Here is a 25,927-nt window from a genome sequence, read left to right as displayed (position 1 = left end):
ACTGCATTTATTTGATCAAAAATATAGTAAAAACAGTAAAATTTATTTTATTTTATTTATTTATTTTTGTTTGTTTTATTTTGTTTTATTTTATTTTATTTTGTTTTATATTTTATTATAAATAAAATTAACCCAAACATTTGAACAACAGTGTATTTTTGCTGCTTAGTTTTATAAATGTAATATGCAATAATAATGCAAGGCTGCATTTATTTGATCAAAAATGTTACTACATTAAAATAATGGTTTTTATATTAATATACTTTCAAATATAATTTACTCGTGTGATGCAAAGCTGAATTTTCATCAGCTATTACTTCAGTCGTAAGTGTCACATGATCCTATATATAAAATAATATATATATATTATAATATATTATTTTTATTCTTTTATTTTTTTTGTTTTTTGATCCTGTGATACTTTTTTTCTGGATTCTTTGATCAATAAAAGGCTAAACAGAACAGCATTTATTTAAAATAGAAAGGTTTTCTAACCATATACACTACTGTTCAAAAAAAAATTATTCTTTTTTTTTTTTTTTTTTTGAATGAAATTAATACTTTTAACTTTTTACTTGTGTAATACTTTTACACCAAGGATGTGATAAATCAATAAAAAGTGATAGCATAGATTTACATTGTTAGAAAAGATTTATATTTTGAATAAATTCTGTTCTTTTGAACTTATTCATCAAGAAACCTGGAAAAAAGAATCACAGGTTCTAAAAAAAACATTTGACAGCACAACTGTTTCCAACATTGATAATTCTAATAACAAATGGAAAATCACCTTTGCATCACAGGAATAAATTACATTTTAAAGTATATTGAAATAAAAACCATTATTTTGTATTGTAATAACATTTTGCAATATTACTGTTGTTTTCTGTATTTTTAATCAAATAAATGCAGCCTTGATGAGCATAAGAGACTTCTTCTTTAAAAAAAAAAAAAAGTGTAATGCCTAATGCAATGATATTCTTACATTTTGATTGTGAAGTGTCTAAATACTTACAATTTTGGTGCTTTGTCACTTACATATTGGTTTTGTCAAATTATTTAGTAAAAATACTAACTCAAGAATCCACTCCAGTGTATTTTTGGCACATTTCAGTTCTAAAATGTATTTCTGGCCCATTTAATAATTGCTGGAGGTAGAGAATGTTAAATGGGCCAACACTGTAGAGACGTCTACATCATGAAATTTCAGAGCTGAAGTCTAACACCATTGATTCTCATCAACTTCAGACAGCTTGAAAACAAACCTCTGTTGGACGGGTCATTTTCAAGCCAAATATAAGAATGGCTGAAAGAATCCTTTCAGCGAGAAAAAACCCAGCAAATGCATAAATAAGCCTAGAAATGGCACGCACAAGACACCTCTCTAATCTCAAGTGCTCTGACGGACGTTTGCATTCATGTTGGCTGAAATCCTCGTGTTTGTTTTGAGGACTTTCCCATTAACAGCAACAGGCCCTTTGGCCGTCAATCACTCTAATAGGTGACTGTTTCTGATGTGCGGATCGATAACCACAGTCTTTGCAATTTACCTACAGCGTCGTCCTTCAGCAGCCGCGGTCCCGGCGACCTCCATCGGATTTTACTGCCCACAGACACTGGAAGATGAACAAAGACGTTTTATGAGGTTATTACAGCGAGTAGCGCCACAGGGTTAGTTGTGGTTTAAAGTGGAGCGCGAATCGCAGGGCATCCCAGTGATGAATTATACATAGACAGCTGGAGTGAGATGAATTTTCCTGTGCCGTGTAAAGCCGCGTGTTCTGATGCATTCAGCTCTGTGCAGAATTACACTCTCGCTAATTGTTGATAGTAATCCCATAGTGTTTTGGAATATACTGTGATACTACTACAGTACTTTTTCTATATTATATTATATTATATTATATTATTGTTTTTTAGACAATTATTGGTATTTCCAAACAAAAGAAATAGGTACATATTTTAAGAACTATTTAAAAAATGAATAATAATAATAAACAAAATAATTAAATTAATATTTTAATAATTATTTATACATATACAAACACAATAATAATAAAATGTTTGTTTGTTTGTTTACTAACCAACTAACCATGGCACCACAGTATTTACATCCATTTTATTTTATTTTATTTTATTATTTAGACATTTATAGATATTTTTAAACAAAAGAAATAGGTACATATTTTAAGAAACATTTTATAAATCAATAATAATAATAATAATAATAATAATAAATATTTAAATCAAATAATGACATTATAATTTGAGTAATTATTTATATATACAGACACACAAACACAATAATAATAAAATGTTTGTTTGTTTATTTACTAACTAACAAACGTGGTAATGGCACCGCGGTATTTACATGGATTTTAAATGAAATTAAATGAAATTAAACAAAATGAAATGAAATTAAATGAAATGAAATTAATTAAATTAAATTAAATTAAATTAAATTAAATTAAATTAAATTAAATTAAATTAAATTAAATTAAATTAAATTAATTTAGACAATTATAGGTATTTTTAAACAAAAGAAATAGGTACATATTTTAAGAAATATTTAATAATAATAATAATAATAATAATAATAAAATGAATATTTAAATAATTACACACACAAACACAATAGTAATAAAATGTTCATTTGTTTGTTTAATAACCAACTAATTATTTTATTTTATTTTATTTTATTTTTAGAAAATTATGGGTATTTTAAACAAAATAAATGGATAAACATATAAAACTTATAATCTTTTATTTATAAGTGCCTTTCAAGACACTCAAGGACACCTTGAAAGTGATGAAATACATAAAGCAATATATACACTAATAAAAAATAATATAATTATTTGTCATATTTTAATATATACTTTTATTTATTTATTTATTTATTTATTTATTTATATGCTGTCTGTCTAGGAGAAATAAAGGAGATGTTGAAGAGATCCCATTTATGCTTTTTGTTTCTTAGGGGTTGTATATTGAGTATGGCAATAAAGAGGTACCATAGTATATATCAAAGTACCATGGTATTACTGCCAGACACCTTCATTGAGCCATAGTACCACCAGTTTACTTTGTTTGCAAGACTTGGTACACCAGCTTGAGTCTTCAATGTTGATATAGGCTGTTCTGTGCTGGTTAATACTAGTTTTTGTTGGCATGACTAGCAAAACGTACCTGGTGAAGGTGCCTGAGCAAGGAATCTAACTAGTTAAGCAGACCAAGGTTTTCTGATGTCTAACCGTTCAGCAAGGCTAAAGTAAGCATTATTCTTCTCCTGTTACGTCCACTCAGAACATTGCATGCTAATAATTGCTCCTAATATACGTTTCAGCATGTTTTAGTTATCGCCGCGTTTCAGCCGTCAGATTATAATGTTCACGAAGCTTAAACAACAGAGAGAGGTAATGGCCTTTCAAATTATTTTTCCCACTCTCAATTAGCCTGTGTGAGGCTCAATTAATTATGCTCAGCGAGGCCTTTTACCTTCATCTACAGTTTCAGCCTTTTCTTATAGTCAATGCTTTGACCCACGTAGACGGTTCACACAACTCTGTGCTGCTTAAACAGCTGAGAAATAGCCTTTATGGACCAAAATGACTCTTTTCTGACATAATTCAGTGACCCACAGTGGGCAAAAAAAAGTGGAGTTTTGTGGCCAGTTTAATTGGTGTTAGAGCTGCATTTCATTCAACTCAGAAAGTTGGCAATTACAACATCCTAATTGGAAAATGAAATTGTTTTTCCACTTTCCACATATAGCTCTCAAATTAAAATTGTAATGGTGCAGATTAATAAACATTATTTGTAATATAATATACTGTAATATAATATAATATAATATAATATAATATAATATAATATAATATAATATAATATAATATAATATAATAATGTAATATAATAAAAGCTTTGTTGAAAAGTATATATTATTTATTTATTTATTCACTTTATCGGCATGATAACACTATAGCACATACAGGCACATATGAGATTTCTGGTCATTTTCTTAAACAAAAGTCTCTAATTACTCCTTATTGAAACTTATTGCTTAATTGAGAAAGAAGAGAGACATTGAAGATTTCCCATTTGTAATTCGAGTGCATTGTGCATTTCCATCTCCCCAATTGGAAAATTTAGTTGTTTTCCATTAATATAGTTCTTAAATTAAAAATGCCAGTGGCATGAGTTTTTGAGCATCGGCCACATTTTATTTTATTTTATTTTATTTTATTTTATTTTATTTTATTTTATTTTATTTTATTTTATTTTATTTTTTTGGACATTACCATGTCAGTGATATTTTTTTATTATATTATATTATATTATATTATATTATATTATATTATATTATATTATATTATATTATATTATATTATATTATGAATGTTCATTTTTTATTTATTTCTTTATTTTATTTTATTTTATTTTTGGGATATTACCATGTCAGTGAGACTATTCTATTCTATTCTATTCTATTCTATTCTATTCTATTCTATTCTAATGTTAACTTTTATTTATGTATTTTTATTATTTTTGTTTTATTTTTTGGAAATGATTATATATATTATATTATATTATATTATATTATATTATATTATATTATATTATATTATATTATATTATATTATGAATGTTCATTTTTTATTTTATTTTATTTTATTTTTGGGATATTACCATGTCAGTGAGAATATTCTATTCTATTCTATTCTATTCTATTCTAATGTTAACTTTTACGTATTTTTATTATTTTTGTTTTATTTTTTGGAAATGACCATATTATTATATGATATTATATTATATTATATTATATTAAAAACACATACTTTTTTTTCTTTTTTTAACATATTTTTATTTTATTTTTTGGTCACTCTCATGATTATAACACTATGGTACAGGCATGTGAGATTACTGGTCTTTTTCTTAATCATAAGTCTCAATTTACTCTGCATTGAATCTCATTGCTGACTAGAAAGCAGCAAAGATTTTATTCAAGGTGTTGTTTTTTCACTGTTTTTTAGAGAAGACAGGTGTGTAAAACACAGTAAATTATCCTCTCTGTTGATAATCGTTCACCTGTTAAACAAACGCTAGCATGGCATTGCACCGTTTATCATCTGCAATTTAGCAGCTAGAAGAAATCTTTGTTATACCTGCCAACATAACAGCAGCATTCCCATTTTAACATCATCATTGAACGCTTTTACAGTCAGGAGTCAGAGAGATCCAGTAGGAATGTCCTACATGTGTTTTTGAACGGTTCTGTCTGTAATAAAGCCGTGGCATGGTTCGATACCTCGACCTTTATCATCTGGAGATGTTTGAGGTGGCCCCAGGGCTGCTAATGTTGCAGACAACACGTAGTTGAGTGGATTAGATCATCGAGGCTGCGAAGAGGCCTCATAAAAGTTTCAGCATGGCTGTTGTGTGCTTTGACTTGGTGCCTGTGAGTTTTTGTTTCAGCTGAGAGCATTTTCATAATTCAGTCATTCGTTTCGTCTGCATTTTTCATGCAACAGAAGTGTTCATGGCCAAGAGAAAAGAGACAGGGAATGATTACATTAAACACAACGTAAAGTAAATCTGAATATAGCAGCTGATGCATAATTCAGCCTGCTACCGTCATTCATTATTTTCCCCTCAAAGATGTAGGTCATTTGAGTAAAATGCAGTAAAATATTCACTGCTTTTCATTCCTGAACAGGGAGTGGCTGAATAAATAAGTAACCTGCTGAATGATGGGACATATTTTAATTATAATGCCGGTATGTTTTCCTGGGCATCTTTTTTCAGCACAGATTTTGGAGCTGGACCAGGGTTATATATTTTATTATAATATAATGTATAATATAATGTATAATAATATACATATATGTATATAATATTCAGATTTTTTTATTTTAGTTTTAGTTATTTTAAGTTGTAGTTTTAGTTATTTAATACTGAAAACAAATAAAATAAATAAATAAATACATTTTCGCTGAAGTTCAATTTTTTATAGTTAATGTTTCAGTTAATGTGTATTTTATTTGTGTATTTTATTTTAAACAATTTTATGGTTTTAATTTCATTTTATGTATATATATATATATATATATATATATATACATATGAAATATAAATAAGAAATGCTACAAATATGTAAATCTAAGTAATATACAATCAATAATAACAGTAAATTTATTTTATATTTTTATTTATTTATTTTTATTTTATTTTTTTGGGATATAATACCATTGAAGTGACACTATATTATTATATTATATTATATTATATTATATTATATTATATTATATTATATTATATTATATTTATTTATTATGTTATATTATTCTAAACTTTAAATTAACTAAAATAAAATTGTTTTCAATGTTAATTTAGTTTCACTTGATGCAGTAAAATAACTAAAATTAAAATTGAGAAATTAAAATCTATACTATAAAAATGACAACATTTGTAAGATTTAATATACAATGACAATATACATATTTTTTCTTTAGTTTTATATTTCAGTTTTAGTTATTTGAAGTTATAGTTTTAGTTTAATACTGAAAATAAAAAAAAATAGCTGAAGTAAAAAAATAGCTGAAGTACAGTTTTTACAGTTAATGTTTCAAGTAATGTGTATTTTATTTTCAACATTTTAATGGTTTTAATTTCATTTTAAATATATATATGAAAGAAATGAAAAACAATACTATAAAAACTATATGTAATGTAAATAAATGTAATGACAATATATACATATATGTAATATATAGTTTAAAATGAAAAAACATAACATATCAATAATACTTTAACACTGACCTGGAATGAGTAAGACTGCCTAGTTTTCAATTAAAATTTGTTAGAAAATCTACTAAATCAGCAAAAGCGTGTGTACTGTACAGCGGATGTTTCTGCCGCAGTCATTCAGGTACATTACGAACGTGGTGACCGCGTGTCTCTTAGAACAATTACTTTTACCTGTGACTCCATCTCGATCTGGACTCGTCCTTGACTCCTTTTATAAGAATAAAGGAGCGTCTGCGGCACACAGAAGCGCTCGGGGCCTATTATTACTTAAATAAATGAAGGGGTAATCACGGGTCAGTCGACTGCAGCGAAACTAGACTGAGAAACTGGGGACTCGCGGGTGTAATGAGAACAGGACGTATGCGTGTAGTATGTCAGCTCTCTCTATGCACAGATTTCGTCTGTGTTCTCAATAGCACATGCTAACATGCTACTCTTGTGTGCAAACTTTGTGAATTTGACGTAGACATGACCTAAAACTGATGACTGGATCATACATTACAATGCACCGTCTCGAAATCACAGTTTCTATTGTTTGGTTCTTTGCTCATTATTTGATTGGATCGACACCTGTTAAAAGAGTTTTGCACATGAATGGATTGATAATATGCTAATTTCCCAGCTTTTATTTCTGAGATGCAATTTTACATGGTTTATTAAATTGGAAACCGTGTTGAAAGCAAGAATCACAATCTTGTCAAATATATTTCAATTTTGATTCATCATTTATTTTACTTTATTTGTCCTTCTTATACAGTGCTGGAAAGACCTGTGCATTCTAGTTCATTTAAATCGTTCATTTAATGCTAACAACATGCTAGTAAATTGCTAATCATGCTAGAAACATAGCAACATGCTAGTAACATGGTAATCATGCTAACAACATGGTAGTATCATGCTAATAATGCTAACAACATGCTGGTAACATACTAGAAACATGCTACTCATGTTATAATCACGTTAGAATCTAGTAACATGTTAGTAACTTGCTAATCATGTTAAAAACATGCTATTAACATGCTAGTAACATGTTAACCATACTAGAATATGCTAGCAACATGTTAATCATGCTAACAAAAAGCTAATAAAATGTTGGTCATTCTCGAATCATGTTAACAACATGCTAGTAAATTGTTAATGTTAGGGAACATGCTAGTAACATGCTAATCATGCTAACAACATGTTAGTAAAATGCTAGCAACATGCTAGTAACTTGACAATCATGCTAGAAACATGCTAGCAACATGTTATAAACATGCTAATAACATGCTGGTAACATGCTAATCATGCAAACAACATGCTGGTAACATGCAAATCATGCTAGCAACATGCTAGTAACTTGCTAATCATACTAGAAACATGCTACTCATGTTATAATCACGCTAGAATCATGCTAGCAACATGTTAGTAACTTGCTAATCATGTTAAAAACATGCTATTAACATGCTAGTAACATGTTAACCATACTAGAATATGCTAGCAACATGCTAATCATGCTAATAAATTGTTGGTCATTCTCGACTCATGTTAACAACATGCTAGTAAATTGCTAATGTTAGGGAACATGCTAGTAACATGCTAATAATGCTAACAACATGCTAGTAAATTGCTAGAAACATGCTAGTAACTTGACAATCATGCTAGAATCAAGCTAGCAACATGTTAGAAACATGCAAACAACATGCTAGCAACATGCTAGTAACTTGCTAATCATACTAGAAACATGCTACTCATGATATACTCACGCTATCATACTAGCAACATGATAGTAACTTGCTAATCATGTTAAAAACATGCTTTTAACATGCTAATAACATGTTAACCATACTAGAATATGTTAGCAACATGCTAATCATGCTAACAAAAAGCTAATAAAATGTTGATCATTCTCGAATCATGTTAACAACATGCTAGTAAATTGTTAATGTTAGGGAACATGCTAATAACATGCTAATCATGCTAACAACATGTTAGTAAAATGCTAGCAACATGCTAGTAACTTTACAATCATGCTAGAAACATGCTAATCATGTTAAATGCATGCTAGCCACTTGTTAGTAACTTGCTAATCATGTTAGAAACTTGCTAACAACATGCTAGTAACATACTAAAACATGCTAGTAATTTGCTAATCATGATAGAAATATGGTAGCAACATGCTAGTAACATGTTAATCATGTTAGAAACATGCTAGTAACATACTAATCATGCTAGAAAAATGCTAGTAACTTGCTAATCATGGTCGAAACATACTAGGAACATGCTACATCATGCTAGCGACATGTTAATTCATGCTAAATCATGCTAGCAACATGGTAATTCAAGCAAAGTCATGCTAGCAACATGGTTAAACTATGTTAAATCATGCTAGCAGCGTGGTTAAACCATCTTAAATCACGGTAGCAACATTTGTTAAAAACGTGTGTTCGCACTGTGTCCCAAACTTCAATTTCAACGATTAAATTCAAACTCTAAGCTTTCCAGAGTTAGTTCAAACTTTCAGACAAGGCTTTCTCAAGTCAACTTTAAAGTTCATCTAGAATTGTTTTTTTTTTTCTTACCGTTTTGTCTTTTGTTCTAGAAAATACAGCTCTGATTGATTTATAAAATACCATCTAATTACCATCTAAGTATTATACTACCATTCAGGTGTCAGTAAGTTTTAATAATAATACTATTATTAGTGATGCTAAAAATTCAGCTTTGCATCACAGGAATAAATTACATTTTACAGTATATTCAAATAGAAAACAGTTATTTAAAATTGTAATAATATTTCACAATTTAACTTTTTTTTTTACTGTATTTGTAATCAAATAAATGCAGCTTTGATGAGCAGAAGAGACTAAACCGTAGTTTATATATTTAAAACGTATGTCTTATACAGCAAATAGTAGCTCAAATAGTTAAAATAGTTGAACTAAATAGTGAGTAATTTGAGCTTGGACCTATTAGAGTTTTCCCAACACAGTCAATACACAAATTTTTATTCCTAGTATTTCATTGGATTAAAATCTGTGCTTTTAGAGAAAAATAAAAAGTAAAATAAAATAAATAAATAAATAAATCATGACAGTACAGGGTGTTGTGTGTGTGCGACCCTTCACGTCTGTTTAATATCTCTCTCGTTGCTTATCTCTAATGAGCTCTTAAAAAGCCATTTGAAGATGAATGCGTCCGCTCTAATGTGACTCTGATAAGATACAAGAGATAGGTTTTCATAAAGAGACGACAGCAGAGGCCGAGCAATTAGTCCAAATGGAAAGTTTCCAGCAAACAGCAGATGCGGGCCGCTACGAGCCGGTCCTCGGATGCCCTGTTTTCTTCGCATTCGGAAAACACGAACAGCCAGTAGTTTTTGTCTTGATCTGTGAGAAAGCCATCTGTCCAAACCTCTGGTGTCACCGTGTTCATTACGATTTAACAGCACTGATTAAACAAGTGTTTGGATGCACTCGAGGACGTCCACAATAATGGAACAGTGTAATTAGTGCTTGCGTTTGTGCTGCAGACATGAATGATTGTGCAAATCATGTGTCTTCTGCTGCTGCTTGAAGTGATCAGATGTGCAATTATTACTATCCTTTTTTAAATTGTGCAAGTGATAAAAAGTGACAGCAAAGACATTTATAGTGTTACAAATGATTTCTATTTCAAATAAATGCTTTTGAACTTTCTATTCATCTGTGAAAAATAAAATGCCTTATGATTTCTACAAAATATTGTTTTTAGCATTGATGATAATCAGAAATGTTTCTTGCGCATCAAATCAGCGTATTAGAATGATTTCTGAAGGATCAGAACACTGAAGTGACACTGATGACTGGAGAAATTTTAGCTTTGGTCACAGAAATAAATTACATTTTAAAGAATATTTTTTAAATTCTATTTATATTTTTTAATATTAAATAACAAAAAAAAAAAAAAAATACTCGCATGTAAATAATTTTGACTATATTTTTCGTCTAATAAATGCAGCACTGATGAGCATGATAAACTTCGAAAACATTTTAAAAATCATAATAAAATAAAACAAATAAAAAAAAAAGTTATTTAAATTAAACTGCAATAGTATTTCTGTTGTAACTGTTTTTACAGAATGCAAAATATACAATTATACCTTTTTGATCAAAGAAATGCAGAGTTGGAGCAAATAAACACAAAAACAAACAAATAAATAAAGATGACCGTTATCTTAGTAATACATCCAAATATAAATCAAAATCTATTACAAATAATGAAGTAAATAATGCAAATTATTATTTAAAAAATAAAAAATAAACAAATAAATAAATATAAAAAGTGTTTTAACTATTTTAAGTTTTTGTATAAATAAATAAATAAATAAAAATATAATTTTGCAACCTTGAACTTGAACAGTAGTAAATCTAAATAAAAATCTAAATTTAAGTATAAATAATACATAAATAATGCAAATTATTGTAGAAAATGTATTGTTTCTGTAGATTTTGATTGTTTCGTTTAGTTCTCCTAACTGACAATGACAATGAAATCAAACGTATGTATCTTAATTGTACAGTATTATGCTTGCAACACCAAGAGTATGGGTTTGATTTCTAGTCAAAAATACTAATTAGCACCATGGTTAAACTTTAAATTGTAATAATGTTTCACTGTTTTTACTGTGTTTTTTATTTGAAATGCAGCCATGTTGAGCATATTGAGCAAATAGAATAAATAAATAAATAAATAAATAAATAAATAGTTATTTTAACTATTTTAAGTTTTTGTATAAATAAATAATAAAATAAAAATAAATAATTTTTTTTTCTTAAATCAAAATTTAAGTATAAATAATACACATAAATAATGCAAATTATTGTAGAAAAATGTTGTTTCAGTTGATGCACCCAGCTGCCAATGAGAATAAATGTAGCTGAACTGTATTACACTTGCAACACCAAGGGTGTGGGTTCGATTCCTAGACAAAAACATGCTATTTTTTTTACGTTTACCCTGAAAGAAGTATCTTCCAAATGCATAAACGTAAATGGAGAAGCAATTGAGAGCTTTGCTGAAGTCTCCTGTTTGTGCTGAAGAAAAAGACCAAAGTTCAGATCTCAATTTATGCTCCGATCCCAAAATCTGTCATCAAATGCCAATATGATCTCATCAAATTCTCCCATGGTTAAATGATCTGATCTGCTATCCAAAAGCATTTTATAACCCTATACTCATACCGTATGACACATATTGACTCATATTCAGGACAAACATCTCCAGTCATCTCAAGCTGTTATGAAGGAGCAGGTTGTGTGGGGTTGAGGTTTCAGTGGCGTTTGTGCTGCGCCGCAGCTCTGATGTGTATTTGCATGATTTACTCCATTGTAATTATCTGAAGGGTAAAGCGGCTTTTCCGGCGCTGAGTAATGAATATGTTGTTTTACATCATCAACAGCCTCCATCAGTGTGATGAGAAGGTAATTACTGTTATTTTGTCTGCTGTTTTTCAAAGGGGGCAATATAAGCAGCGCCTAGATCAATCTACTTTAATGAAACGTTTGATTATATAGCCAGATGACCCAAGGATATAACTAATTAGCCTTTGCAAATGGCAGAATTTTCAATTTGAAACTCAAAAGAAATGCTTTAAAGGCTTTAAGAGCTTCCTAAGAAACACTTACCTGATATCTTTGGCTTCGGTTTCTCACTTAAAGAGACGTTCGCGTGAGTTCTTCGCCAGTATTTATTGATTTATTTTGTCACTAATTTGCAATTTAATTTCACTTAAAACTAAGTATTTTCTTAGTATGTATTTGTTTATTTTGTCACTATTTTACATGAATATTTTGTCTCTTTTTAGTTTACTTAAAAATAAATATTTTGTTAGTATGTATTAATTTAATTTGTCACTAATTGGTCATTATTCAATCCACTTAGGATTGATTATTTATTTTTATTATTTATTTAGTCATTATTTTAATATTTTGTCAGTATTTATTAGTACATTTTGTCTAAATGGTGATTTCAGTTCACTTAAAACAGAATATTTAATTTAATTTAATTTAATTTAATTTAATTTAATTTAATTTAATTTAATTTAATTTAATTTAATTTTATTTAATTTTATTTTATTTTATTTTATTTTATTGGGTGATTTCAGTTCACTTACAAATGGTTATTTTTCATAATTTATTTATGTATGTGTTTGTTTATTTATTTATTTATTTATTTACTTATTTAGCTAGCTATTTTGTATGTATTTGGTGATTTCAAGTTAATTAAAATTTATATTTTGTGAATATATATATATATATATATATATATATATATATATATATATATTATTTATGGATTTATTAATTAATTAATCCGTTCATTCATTCACTATTTTATGTGAATATTTTGTCAGTATTTTAATGAATTGAGAGCATGAGAGCATTTATTTATTTATTTATTTATTTAGTCACTATTTTAAGTTAATATTTTTTTCAGTATTTATTAGTTTATTTTGTCATATTTTTTAAATATTTTATTTTATTTTATTGTCACTATTGGGTGATTTTATTTACAAAATAATTTTTTGTTTGTTTGTTTGTTTAGCTAGTTAGTATCTATTTGGTGATTTCAAATTAATTAAAAATGAATATTTCGTGAGCATTTATTTATTTATTTATTTATTTATTTATTCATTCATTCATTCACTATTTAAGTGAATATTTTGTCAATATTTATTAATTTTGTCACTTTTCAGAAATTTCAGTTCACTTGTTAGTATTTATTTGCTTGTTTTGTCTTAAGTGAATATATTTTCAGTCTTTTATTTATTTAGTCACTCTTTGGTGATTTTAGAGAAGAAAGCAAGTCGTACGGGATTGGCAAATGACAGAATTTTCATTTTTCTTTGAACTATTCCTTTAATGTCGTGAGAAGATTTTCATGGAAAATGAAAGATGACAAGTCACATTAAAATCATTCTCCGAATCCGAAAGTCCTCCATTTGAGGACAAACAATCAGCCTGTTCAGTCTGTTAAAAATAATCAGCACCTCGGGTCATGAACGCTTGAACTGCAGTATGTAGTCTTGAAAGACAAGCCGCTCTGTATCCGTGTGAACAGACGCTGCCGGCGGTGTCTTCCATAAATCTTTGCCTGTGGCTGATAAAGTTAAAGCAAGACGTTAATTTGAGTACCATATGGTCGACTGGCAGTATTTCAGAAGCTGCTGTCTGCATCACATAATTTGATATCCACTCCATTTGAGAACAAGGTGAGAAAATGGTCTTGGAAGAGTCCCACTGGCCTAACATGTGCTTCTGAAGCCAGCTTTTTTGTTTGGTAAAAAAATTTAAATTACACTTAAAATAAAATAAAATAAAATAATTATTATTATTAATGCAATTATTAATGTATATCCTATTTGAGTTTCATGTTTCTCTCAATGTCAGAATTCTTTCTGGAGTTGCTGGACAACTTGGAAAAATATTTATTTTTACACTTAAGATGTGGTAAATCCTTAAAATAAAATAAAATAAAATAATTATTATTATTATAATTATTAATGCAATTATGAATGTATATCCTATTTGAGTACCACAGTATGTCTAATTTTTATTTTCATGTTTCTCTCAATTTCAAAATTCTTTCTGGAGTTGCTGGACAACTCGGAAAAATCTTTATTTTTACACTTAAGATGTGGTAAATCCTTAAAATAAAATAAAATAAAATATTATTATTATTATTGTTATTGTTATTGTTATTATTATTATTGTTGTTATTATTATTATTATTAATGCAATTATTAATGTAGATCCTATTTGAGTACCACAGTATCTCTAATTTTTATTTTCGTGTTTCTCTCAATTTCAGAATTCTTTCTGGAGTTGCTGGACAACTCGGAAAAGTCGCTGAACGACATGTTTGTGCGCACGTACGGCAAACTGTACACGCACAACTCGGAGATGTTCGAGGATCTGTTCTCCGAGCTGAAGCGTTACTACACGGGCGGAAACGTCAACCTGGAGGAAGTGCTGAACGACTTCTGGTCGAGACTTCTGGAGCGCATGTTCCAGCTGCTGAACTCTCAGTACACCTTCACGGACGACTTTCTGGAGTGTATCAGCAAATACACCGACCAGCTGAAGCCCTTCGGAGACGTGCCGCGCAAGCTCAAGGCTCAGGTCACCAAGGCCTTCATTGCGGCTCGCTCGTTCGTTCAAGGACTCATGGTGGGTCGGGAAGTGGCCAACAGAGTGGCAAAGGTAAGGCATCTATTTTTACATGAGTCTTCCTGCTCGTGCTCAGCTTTCACTGGACGTCTAGACAGGTCAGTGGCCTTCAGCGTCTGTCGATGAAATAAACCCCATACTGCGCAAGAGTTCTGGAGAAAACATCAGTGAAGCACAGAGATATGCTTTCCTGCTTTTTTCTAGTTATATGTATTATATTCGAATATTTATTTATTGTATTATAGTAAAGTGTTATTCCATTAAATGTTTTAATTAATAATTATTTCATTTAATCATTTTCAAACTATGTATTTGATATATATATATATACACATACAATAATTGTTATTAGGAGTAGAATGTTATTAATAATAGTAATAATAATATATTACAATATGTTAATTTCAGCACTTGTAATATATTATAATATGTTAATATATCTTGAATTTATTTTTTTTTATTTAGCATGTAAATATTTATTTTGGATATTATATTTTTTCAAGTAAAACGTTGCATAAACTTATATATATTTTGTAGAATCCATTTATTATTATTATTATTATTATTATTATTATTCATTTTTCAAACTATATATTGGATATATACATTGACACAATTATTATTATTATTATTATTAATATAAATTTTACTTATAATATAGTACAATATAATATGAAATTATATTTGAAAATTAATACAATATAATATAATATTATATAATAATATTCAATCAAGTATGTAAACATAAATATTTCTTTTTGTTTTTATATAGATTTTTATATAAAGATTTAAACATAAATATTTATTTTTATATATTTTTGTCATGCAAAACCTTGCATAAACACATAACACATTTGTAGAAGCATATTATTATTATTATTATTATTATATAAAGATGTAAAATATGTTTTTATTTATTTATTTATTTATTTCCACCAAAGCATATATGTTATTAATACTAATATGTTATTATTAATATTAATATTACTATACAGTGGGATTTTGGTGTAAACATAAAATAATAATAATAACCATTTTCAAACTATATATTTAATATATACATTTGACACATACAATAATTATTATTATGAGTATAATTTGTGTTAAAATAATATAATATAATATAATATAAAACAAAACTTTGTATAAACTTATACTTTATTTTAGCCATTCAATATAATATAGTGAATTGTTCATTATTATTATTATTATACACATTTAAACATGTACAATATTTATTTATTTATTTCTGTGAAGCAAAACATAATATTAATATATTAATAATAATATACATTGGTAGTTTTGGTTAATCAAAACTTTGCATAAACATAATAAGCATAATAATAATAATAATAATATATCCATATTTTTCAAAAGCTGCTGTTTTGTATGTATTTTACTGAAGGCCACTGGGTTGTATGTTTACACGCGTATTTTAACACCACCGAAGCGGTGTTTGCGCTTTGATGTGACAGCGGTGCGTTGGACAGGTTATGACATCCGTGATGAGAGATGCCCCGCGGAGCCACGGACACTTTCTGAGAGGAAGATAAAAGCGATCGTCTGGCAGCCGCAGCGGGCATCTCTGCTCCATTGCTCAGATCCGGCTTTGATAACTCGTCTCAATCACATTTTCCGCTGGATGTTTATGCTGTTTAATGGCTTACTGGATGATTAGAAGAATTATTGACAGATTCTCTGCTGAAGGAGTCCAGCGAATGCAGTGAGGTAGCCAGGCCTGGCCATTTTTTAGTGCTCTTGCAGAGGTAATATGTAGATAAGCTGCTTTTGTATTTGTGTCATCTGTGATGCTGAGGGTAGTGAGGAAGTGACTGTTGTTTTAGTGTGTTATAAAGACCTCTGTGTGATGTACAACATGTCAGAGAGATCAACGCATCTGTCGTGGGTCACAGTTCACCTTAAGCTAGGGTTAAGGGCTAAGCAATATATAGCAAATTATATAGAATTGTGTTTGTGTGTGTACCTGGTATTCCCTACATTATTTATTCCCTAAATAAATAAATAATCATTTATTTAATTATTTATATATTAATTATAAGTAAAATAAAATAAAATAAAATGCATTTTTTAAATAAATAAAATAAAAAAAGTTATTTTAAACAATAATAAATTATAATTTTAAATAATAAAATAAAATAAAATGCATTTTAACAATAATAATTAAAATATAATTGAAATAGATGGTATTCCCAACATTATTGGGACCAAATGTCCCCACAAAAAATGAAATAAAATAAAATAAAAAAATAAAATAAAATGCATTTTTAAAATAAAATAAAATGTATTTTTAACAATAATAATTAAATTATAATTTTAAATAATAAAATGCATTTTAACAATAATAATTAAAATTTAATAAAAAATAAAATAAAATAAAATGTATTTTTAACAATAATAATTAAAATAATAAAATAAAATAAAATGCATTTTAACAATAATAATTAAAATATGGTACTCCCAACATTATCGGGACCAAATGTCCCCACAAAAATAAAATAAAATAAAATAAATTATTTTTCCAAATAAATAAAATAAAACTAAATTAAATGCATTTAAAAAATAAAATAAAATAAAATAAATGTATTTTTGAACAACAATCATTTAAATATAATTTTAAATACTAAAATAAATTAAAGTGCGTTTTAACATTAATAATTGCAATATAATTAAAATAAAAAATAAAATACAATAAAATGCGTTTTAACAATCATAATTGAAAAATAATCCTAAATAATAAAATTAAATACATTTTTTACCTATAATAAATAAAATTAATATTATTTAAACATGGATTACGTAATTTATTATACACAATAAATATATAAAAATATATATATTTGTTTTAATAATATTTTGATTATTTATACTGTATTATTTAAGTCATTGTGAGGTTCTCTCTCTAATATTTTTACTGACAGGAAAAATATATTTTTTATGCATATCATGAATATAAATATGGTCCACATAAATACATTTGAATGAGTGTTTTTGTAACTTTGACAGGGAGTTCACATGAATGTGACTGAAAGCTTGAGCATGTCTATTCTTAGCCAATCAGGCCGTATTGTTTGTAAAGGCACGTCTGTCCAATTCACAGCAGAGGGAAGAGTCTTAAATATATTTCTTGGGTAATAGCATGTAATTGTCATTAGGAGAAGTGTTCTTAGGAAATGCTTACTGTGACTGCAGATTCTTAAAACAAAGAGTATATAATTACTCTGTTGGACTCTGCTATTAACAAAATAGTTTTTAGCTAAAGTTAATTTGCACCAAAATTGCACTAATTCTTAAATTTACCTTTACATGTTTTAGCAGTGTGTATAAAGTATGCAAAACTAATGACATAAGATGTTTTCCTTACAGCAAACTAAAAAAACTTGCAATTTGTAACATTTTACTCCGAAAATATGCATTTAATTGCTTTTGTAATATACCAGTGTTTGCTCACTAAAGGATATTGTCAACTAAATTACATTTTAAACCAAGTAATAGACACTTTTCATCAACTCTAATGATCTTTGTATATGTGATTCATATTAAACATACAGCTTCAATGCTAATATCAAAGCAGGAGACTCACAGAGTGAAGAAAAGCAAAGAGAAACAAGGACAGATCACCCTGAACCCACATTCACCCTTTTACACAAACATGCCATGAATGTGTGCATTCCTGCAAAACTGAACCGTTGAATACTGTATGCATGGGCGCAGAGTCAGGGTTCTGCATACTTTTTTTTTTTTTTCTTCTTCTGCTTCTTCTTCTTCTTGGTCTTCTTCTTCCTTATCTTTTTCTGATTCTGATTCTTCTGAGCCAAAATGTATAGAGCTTTAGAGCTACAGCCACCAAATGCAGATCAGATCTTCAGACTATTCTGAAGTTTTGAAAGTAAGTTTCAAGTATATCTTTTCTAACTGATCCGACTTATGTTTTTTTAAATACCAGACTATCAGAACCACCAAAAATCCCATAGACTTTCATTAAGGGTGTGAAAACATTTATACAGTGAAACTTGTGGCGTGTTTAAGCTGTGTAATGCTATATCTGGTTTTAGCATAGCTGTTTTTGCTGAATCCATTGGTTTTTAGTTGATTTTAGCTGTTTTTTTTTTTGTTTTGTTTTGTTTTGTTTTGTTTTTTGCTAAATCATCTGGTTTAAAGCTATCTTTTTTGTAACTAAATCAGCTGGTTTTAGCTGATTTTAACACTTTTCTAGCTGTTTTTGTTTTGTTTTGGTAAATCACCTGGTTTTAAGTTGGTTGTTGTAGTTTTTAAGTAAATCAGCTGATTTTAGCTGATTTTTAGCTGTTTGTTTCTTTGTTTTTTGGTAAATCACCTGCTTGTGTGTTTTTTTTTTTTTTTTTTTTTTTTTTAACTAAAAGCTTCACTTTTTAGCTGTTATTAGTGTTTTTCTTTTGTTTTGTCTTGTTTTGTCCTGTTTTGGTAAATCACCTGGCTTTAAGTTTTGTGGGTTTTATAGTGGCCTATTATTATTTTCTTTCTTTCTTTCTTTCTTTCTTTCTTTCTTTCTTTCTTTCTTTCTTTCTTTCTTTCTTTTTCTTTCTTTCTTTCTTTCCTTCTTTTACTAAATTATCTGTTTTTTTAAGCTAATTTTAGCTTTTTGTTTTTTTCCTTTTTTTAATTTGTTAATTAGGGTTTAACTGATTTTAGATTTTTTGTTTGTTTGTTTTGTTTTGTTAAATCACCTGGTATTCATTTTTTTTTTTTTTTTTTTTTTTTTTTTGCTAAGTTAGCTGTTTTTAGCTGTTTTTGTTGTTGTTGTAGTTTTTTGCTTTGTTTTGGTAAATTACCTGGCTTTTTTTTTTTGGTTTTGTTTGTTTGTTTTGTTTTGTTAAATCACCCGGTATTAAGTTTATTTATTGATTTTTTTAAACAAAGGGTTTTTGTTGTTGTTGTTGTTGTTTTTTGTTTGTTTTTGTTTTTGTTTTTGTTTTTTTGCTTTGTTGATTTTTTAATTACCTGGCTTTAAGGTTTTTTTTTTTTTTTTTTTACTAAATCAGCTGCTTGTAGCTTCTGTCTATCCATCTATGTATCTATGTATCTATCTATCTATCTATCTATCTATCTATCTATATATATATATATATATATATATATATCATATCTATCTATCTATCTACATATCTATCATCTATCTGTAAGTCTGCCTGCTTTTCTATCTATCACACATTTTAGCTTAAAAACTATTAAATTATTTCAAATTTAAAACCTTCAAACTTCTACAAACATTCTGCCTATATAGGCTTTCTCAAGTCAACATAAGGTTTGTCTACAGACTTTACTCATCTAGTTTAAATATTAAAATCATTGTGATTCACTATAGATAATGTAATATAATATAATATAATATAATATAATATAATATAATATAATATAATATAATATAATATCAAACAGATTAGAGATATTTTAATAAAAGTATTTTTTAAAATGTATTTTGATAGATAATAATAATACTTGTTTTTATACATTGTGGGATCCAAATGTCAAGGATAGTAAAACTGAAATTTTGTTAAAAAATGATTAAAAATAGTAAATGATGTTTATCTTTAATGCAAACAGTAGGGCTAGGTTTTTAAATGTATCTTGATCAGTATAAAAATAGAAATGGAAATGTGTGTGTGTGTGTGTGTACTTTTTTTTGCAAATACTCGTTTTAGTTATAACTATATATGTTTCAGTTATAAATGATTTACTCTCTTGCATTAAACCAAAAAAGGGCTTGTTTTGTGTCATTTTAATGAAAAATGTCAGTAAGTGAAGCTTTCTGAATGCTGACGTAATTTAGAAATCTATTTAACCACTAGTGCTTCAGGGAAAAAAAAAAAAAAAAAAAAACACTTTTTTTTTTTTTAACTAAAACTTTTTTTTTTTTTTTTTTTTTTTTAGTAAACAGATATCTAAAACAATGATACACTGTTCTAGCCACAAAAAAAAAAAAAAAAATAAATACATAAATGGTTTTTAAAGAGTTTCAGTGTGCACCCGAACTTAAGGTACACAGTTTATTATGTGTTTTTATAGAATGCTGCAGGATGAGTGTCTCTGTGCCGTATGTCACGTAGCATCACTAATGGCTGTGTTTTGATTCTCTGTGTGTTGTGTGCTAATGGACCGGCCCTGTTTTCACAGGACTCTGACCTGTTCGGGCCAGTGATGTCACTGACCTGATGTAGGAAACCTGAAGAGAAACACGCTAAAATTGTTGTTTACATGCATGAACGCACTGATATACCCAGCCTGATACTGCAGTTATTTTAACATTTTATTTGCAGCTCGGTTTTGCTATGAAAAACATGATGTTAGTGCTTTGCTACTAATGTAAAGAACTCAATGCTCCTGCTGTTCACATCATTAATGGTTTGTCATTAGATCGATTTCATTTTGCAACTGGATTTTTTTAAAATTGTACATACAAACAGCAGGATAAATGAGATAAATAAAAAGTTTCACTTTTTTTAAATAGAATAAACAAGTCATTAGAAAACATTACATAGTTCCATATATGTTCAAATATTATTATCTAATTTAATTTAATTTACTTTAATTTAATATAAAATAATAGTTTAAATATAATTATCTAATATAATTTAATAAAATGTAATATAATATAATATAATAATATTATATAATATAATATCATTGTTTTTAGTATGTGTATTTTAATGCCAGCGTGCAGAAATCATGTCAAACACACTAGTTTGCTCGGAAATAAAAAGCTCCGGTTACATATTTGGGATTAATTGCAGTCCGGGCCTCATCGCTGGTATGTTTTCCCTGAATTAAGCACTGAAAATCCCACTTGTATTAGATTATGAGAACCATTTGGAGAATTTCATGCTGTCCTTCTGTACTTGGAATGCTAAAAGGGGCAAAAGAAGATTTAGCAGATTATTATATTTTTTTTCCCAGAGATTTAAGGATAACATTATTGAAACTACAGCAAAACTGCATTACAGTATTTAGAGGTGTGTGTGGTATCCAACTAAAAGGAACAGTTCACCAAAAAATTAAAATGAAAATTTGCTCGGGTCATCCAAGATGTAGATGAGTTTGTTTCTTCATCAGAACAGATTTGGAGAAATTTAGCATTACCAATGGATCCTTTTCAGTGAATGGGTGCTGTCAGAATGAGAGTCCAAACAGCTGATAAAAACATCACCATTATGCACAAGTAATCCACACCACTCCAGTACACCAATTAACATCTTGAGAAGTAAAAAGTGGAGTGTTTGTAAGAAACAAATCCATCAAGATATTTTTAACTTGTTAGAAAACATGTTAGAAATCTAATTTGCATATAGCTGCATGTAAAAATAATGCGATCTTGACCTTAAAGTGAACTTTGGAAGTTTTCCATGCTTCTATCAGGCCGTTTCATTATATATATATTTCATATATATATATATATATATATATATATATATATATATATATTTTTTTTTTTTTTTTTGACTATCATCTGGTTTAAAGCTGTCTTTTTTGTAACTAAATCAGCTGTTTTTAGCTGTTTATTTGTTTGTTTGTTTTGTTTTATTTTGTTTTTTGGGTAAATCAACTGGTTTTAGCTTTTTTTTAAGCTTTTTTTGTTTGGTTGTTTGTTTTGTTTTAGCTGTTATTTGTTTTGTTTTGGGTTTTTTTGTTTTGTTTTGTTTTTTTTTTCATTTTTATTTTTTATTTTTTTTGTTTTGTTTACTAAATCAGCTGGTTTTAGCTGTTTTTTAGCTATTATTTGTTTTGGTAAATCACCTTGTTTTATTTATTTTTTTTTGTTTGTTTGTTTTGTTTTGTTTTGGTAAACCACCTGGTTTTAATTTTTATTTATTTATTTATTTTACTAAATTAGCTGGTTTTAGCTGTTTTTTGCACTTTTCTAGCTGTTTTTGTTCTTGTTTTGGTTTCGGTCGCCTGGTTTTAAGTTTCAGCTGGTTTTAGCTTTTTGTTTGTTTGTTTGTTTTGTTTTGTTTTGTTTTTTATTTAAAAAAAGCTGTTTTTTTTAGCTGTTATTTGTTTTGGTAAATCACCTGGTTTTCTATTATTTTGTTTTTAAATAAATCAGCTGGTTTTAGCTGATTTTAGCTATTTTTGTTCTTGTTTCTTGTTTTGTTTTGGTAAATCACCTGGTTTTATTTTTATTTTTTTTTTTTTTTACTAAATTAGTTGGTTTTAACTGGTTTTAGCTTTCTTTTGCTTTGTTTTGTTTTGGTAAATCACCTTGTTGTTTTTTTTTTTTGTTTGTTTTAGCTCTTTTTTGTTTTGTCATTTTGTTTTTGTTTTGTTTTGTTTTTTGTTTTATTTTATTTAGTTTTGTTTTGTTAAATCAGAAATGTAGCACTGCATCGCTTGCTCACCAATGGATCCTCTGCAGTGAATGGGTGCCGTCAGAATGAGAGTCCAAACAGCTGATAAAAACATCACCATTATGCACAAGTAATCCACACCACTCCAGTACATCAATTAACATCTTGAGAAGTAAAAAGTGGAGTGTTTGTAAGAAACAAATCCATCAAGATATTTTTAACTTGTTAGAAAACATGTTAGAAATCTAATTTGCATATAGCTGCATGTAAAAATAATGCGATCTTGACCTTAAAGTGAACTTTGGAAGTTTTCCATGCTTCTATCAGGCCGTTTCATTATATATATATATATATATATATATATATATATATTTTTTTTTTTTTTTTTTTTGACTATCATCTGGTTTAAAGCTGTCTTTTTTGTAACTAAATCAGCTGTTTTTAGCTGTTTATTTGTTTGTTTGTTTTGTTTTATTTTGTTTTTTTGGTAAATCAACTGGTTTTAGCTTTTTTTTAAGCTTTTTTTGTTTGGTTGTTTGTTTTGTTTTAGCTGTTATTTGTTTTGTTTTGGGTTTTTTTTTTTTTTTTTTTTTTTTTTTTTTTTTTCATTTTTATTTTTTATTTTTTTTGTTTTGTTTACTAAATCAGCTGGTTTTAGCTGTTTTTTAGCTATTATTTGTTTTGGTAAATCACCTTGTTTTATTTATTTTTTTTGTTTGTTTGTTTTGTTTTGTTTTGGTAAACCACCTGGTTTTAATTTTTATTTATTTATTTATTTATTTATTTTACTAAATTAGCTGGTTTTTTGCACTTTTCTAGCTGTTTTTGTTCTTGTTTTGGTTTCGGTCGCCTGGTTTTAAGTTTCAGCTGGTTTTAGCTTTTTGTTTGTTTGTTTGTTTTGTTTTGTTTTGTTTTTTATTTAAAAAAAGCTGTTTTTTTTAGCTGTTATTTGTTTTGGTAAATCACCTGGTTTTCTATTATTTTGTTTTTAAATAAATCAGCTGGTTTTAGCTGATTTTAGCTATTTTTGTTCTTGTTTCTTGTTTTGTTTTGGTAAATCACCTGGTTTTATTTTTTTTATTTTTTTTTTTTTACTAAATTAGTTGGTTTTAACTGGTTTTAGCTTTCTTTTGCTTTGTTTTGTTTTGGTAAATCACCTTGTTGTTTTTTTTTTTTTTTGTTTGTTTTAGCTCTTTTTTGTTTTGTCATTTTGTTTTTGTTTTGTTTTGTTTTTTGTTTTATTTTATTTAGTTTTGTTTTGTTAAATCAGAAATGTAGCACTGCATCGCTTGCTCACCAATGGATCCTCTGCAGTGAATGGGTGCCGTCAGAATGAGAGTCCAAACAGCTGATAAAAACATCACAATAATGCACAAGTAATCCACACCACTCCAGTCCATCAATTAACGTCTTGTGAAGCTAAAAACGGCGCGTTTGTAAGAAACAAATCCATCACTAACTTGTTAGAAAACGTGTTAGAAATCTAATTTGCATATAGCTGCATGTAAAAATAATGCGATCTTGACCTTAAAGCGAACTTTGGAAGTTTTCCATGCTTCTATCAGGCCGTTTTGTTAAAAAAGAAACTCTTTTCTTACAGTTGGGAGGATAGAGTTGCCTAGTTCAATAGGATCAGTAGTCTGTCTGTCTGCTGAACAGACGTCTGTTAAAGTCTCATTGATGGTTTCCCAAGGGAACGCCACCGATTTTCAAGTGCACATACTCTTTCTGTTTGAGAGCCGAGCTTGCTACATTGTTTACAAGAATGCCACATTCTCTAAAAAGAGCAATACTTCAGCTCCTTGTTTTAATATAACAGAGTTTACCTGAAATGACTTGACTAAATGCTCATTTTTGCATGCAGTATTCCTTTAGTTATATAAGAGCACCTTGTTCACCCGTTGACAGTGCAATTTTAGTATCGAGATATTGTTATGGCTTTTGTTAGTATTTCAAAACAGTTTGGATTTTTATATTTTCCATTTTCATTGTAGTTATAGCTAGAATTTTAGGACATTTCAGTCACGATCCATAAAAATATGGTACTGTGTTAATATTTCAAGTAACTTTTAAAAAAAATGAGGTGTTTTATTATTATATATTTACTTATTTTCTCAGTTAACCTTTAAAATGTATAACTTCTTTTATTGCATAAAAAACAGCTCATTCACACATAATGATGTTTTGAGTGTTTTTTTTAATTATCACTGAGATACTATTATTGTCACGAGTCATGTGCGGGAAAGAGGAGTAGGGACAGGGAAATCAGGAACATGCACTTTAATAATATAATCCATACACAGGAACAGCAGGGAATCCACACGCGAACTCAACGAAAATCACACAAAAAGACTTTAAGACCCGACAAACAAACGAGGAACTGAACCAAACTTAAATACCCAGGCTAATGAGACGAGGACAGGTGATAGTGATTAAACAATGATGCCATAATAAGAAACGGAACAGGAAAGACCAAATAAGGACATATAAGGGAAAAACCAATGAAACAGTCCACAGGGGTGTGACAATTATAGTTTATATTAATATTTTAAATATGTATGTTTATTTTTGTGTAAGTTTGAGTATTTTTCT

At 28.1% G+C, this 25,927-nt stretch overlaps 1 protein-coding gene across 3 annotated transcripts in view; it reads left to right on the top strand.

Annotated features, from left to right (window-relative positions):
- The window catches only part of gpc6a (glypican 6a), a 265,587-nt gene that overhangs the window by 121,247 nt on the left and 118,413 nt on the right, over window positions 1-25,927 (top strand). For all 3 annotated transcript variants that reach the window (XM_051108184.1, XM_051108192.1, XM_051108199.1), the window contains exon 3: window positions 14,638-15,029. In XM_051108184.1, coding sequence (XP_050964141.1) covers window positions 14,638-15,029 — 392 coding nt within the window. The remainder of the gene's footprint in view (window positions 1-14,637; window positions 15,030-25,927) is intronic.

This window comes from Labeo rohita, chromosome 1, assembly GCF_022985175.1.
Source record: "Labeo rohita strain BAU-BD-2019 chromosome 1, IGBB_LRoh.1.0, whole genome shotgun sequence".
Taxonomy (NCBI): domain Eukaryota; kingdom Metazoa; phylum Chordata; class Actinopteri; order Cypriniformes; family Cyprinidae; genus Labeo; species Labeo rohita.
The sequence above is the reverse complement of the archived record's forward strand: the minus strand, read 5'-3'. Positions and strand labels throughout refer to the sequence as shown.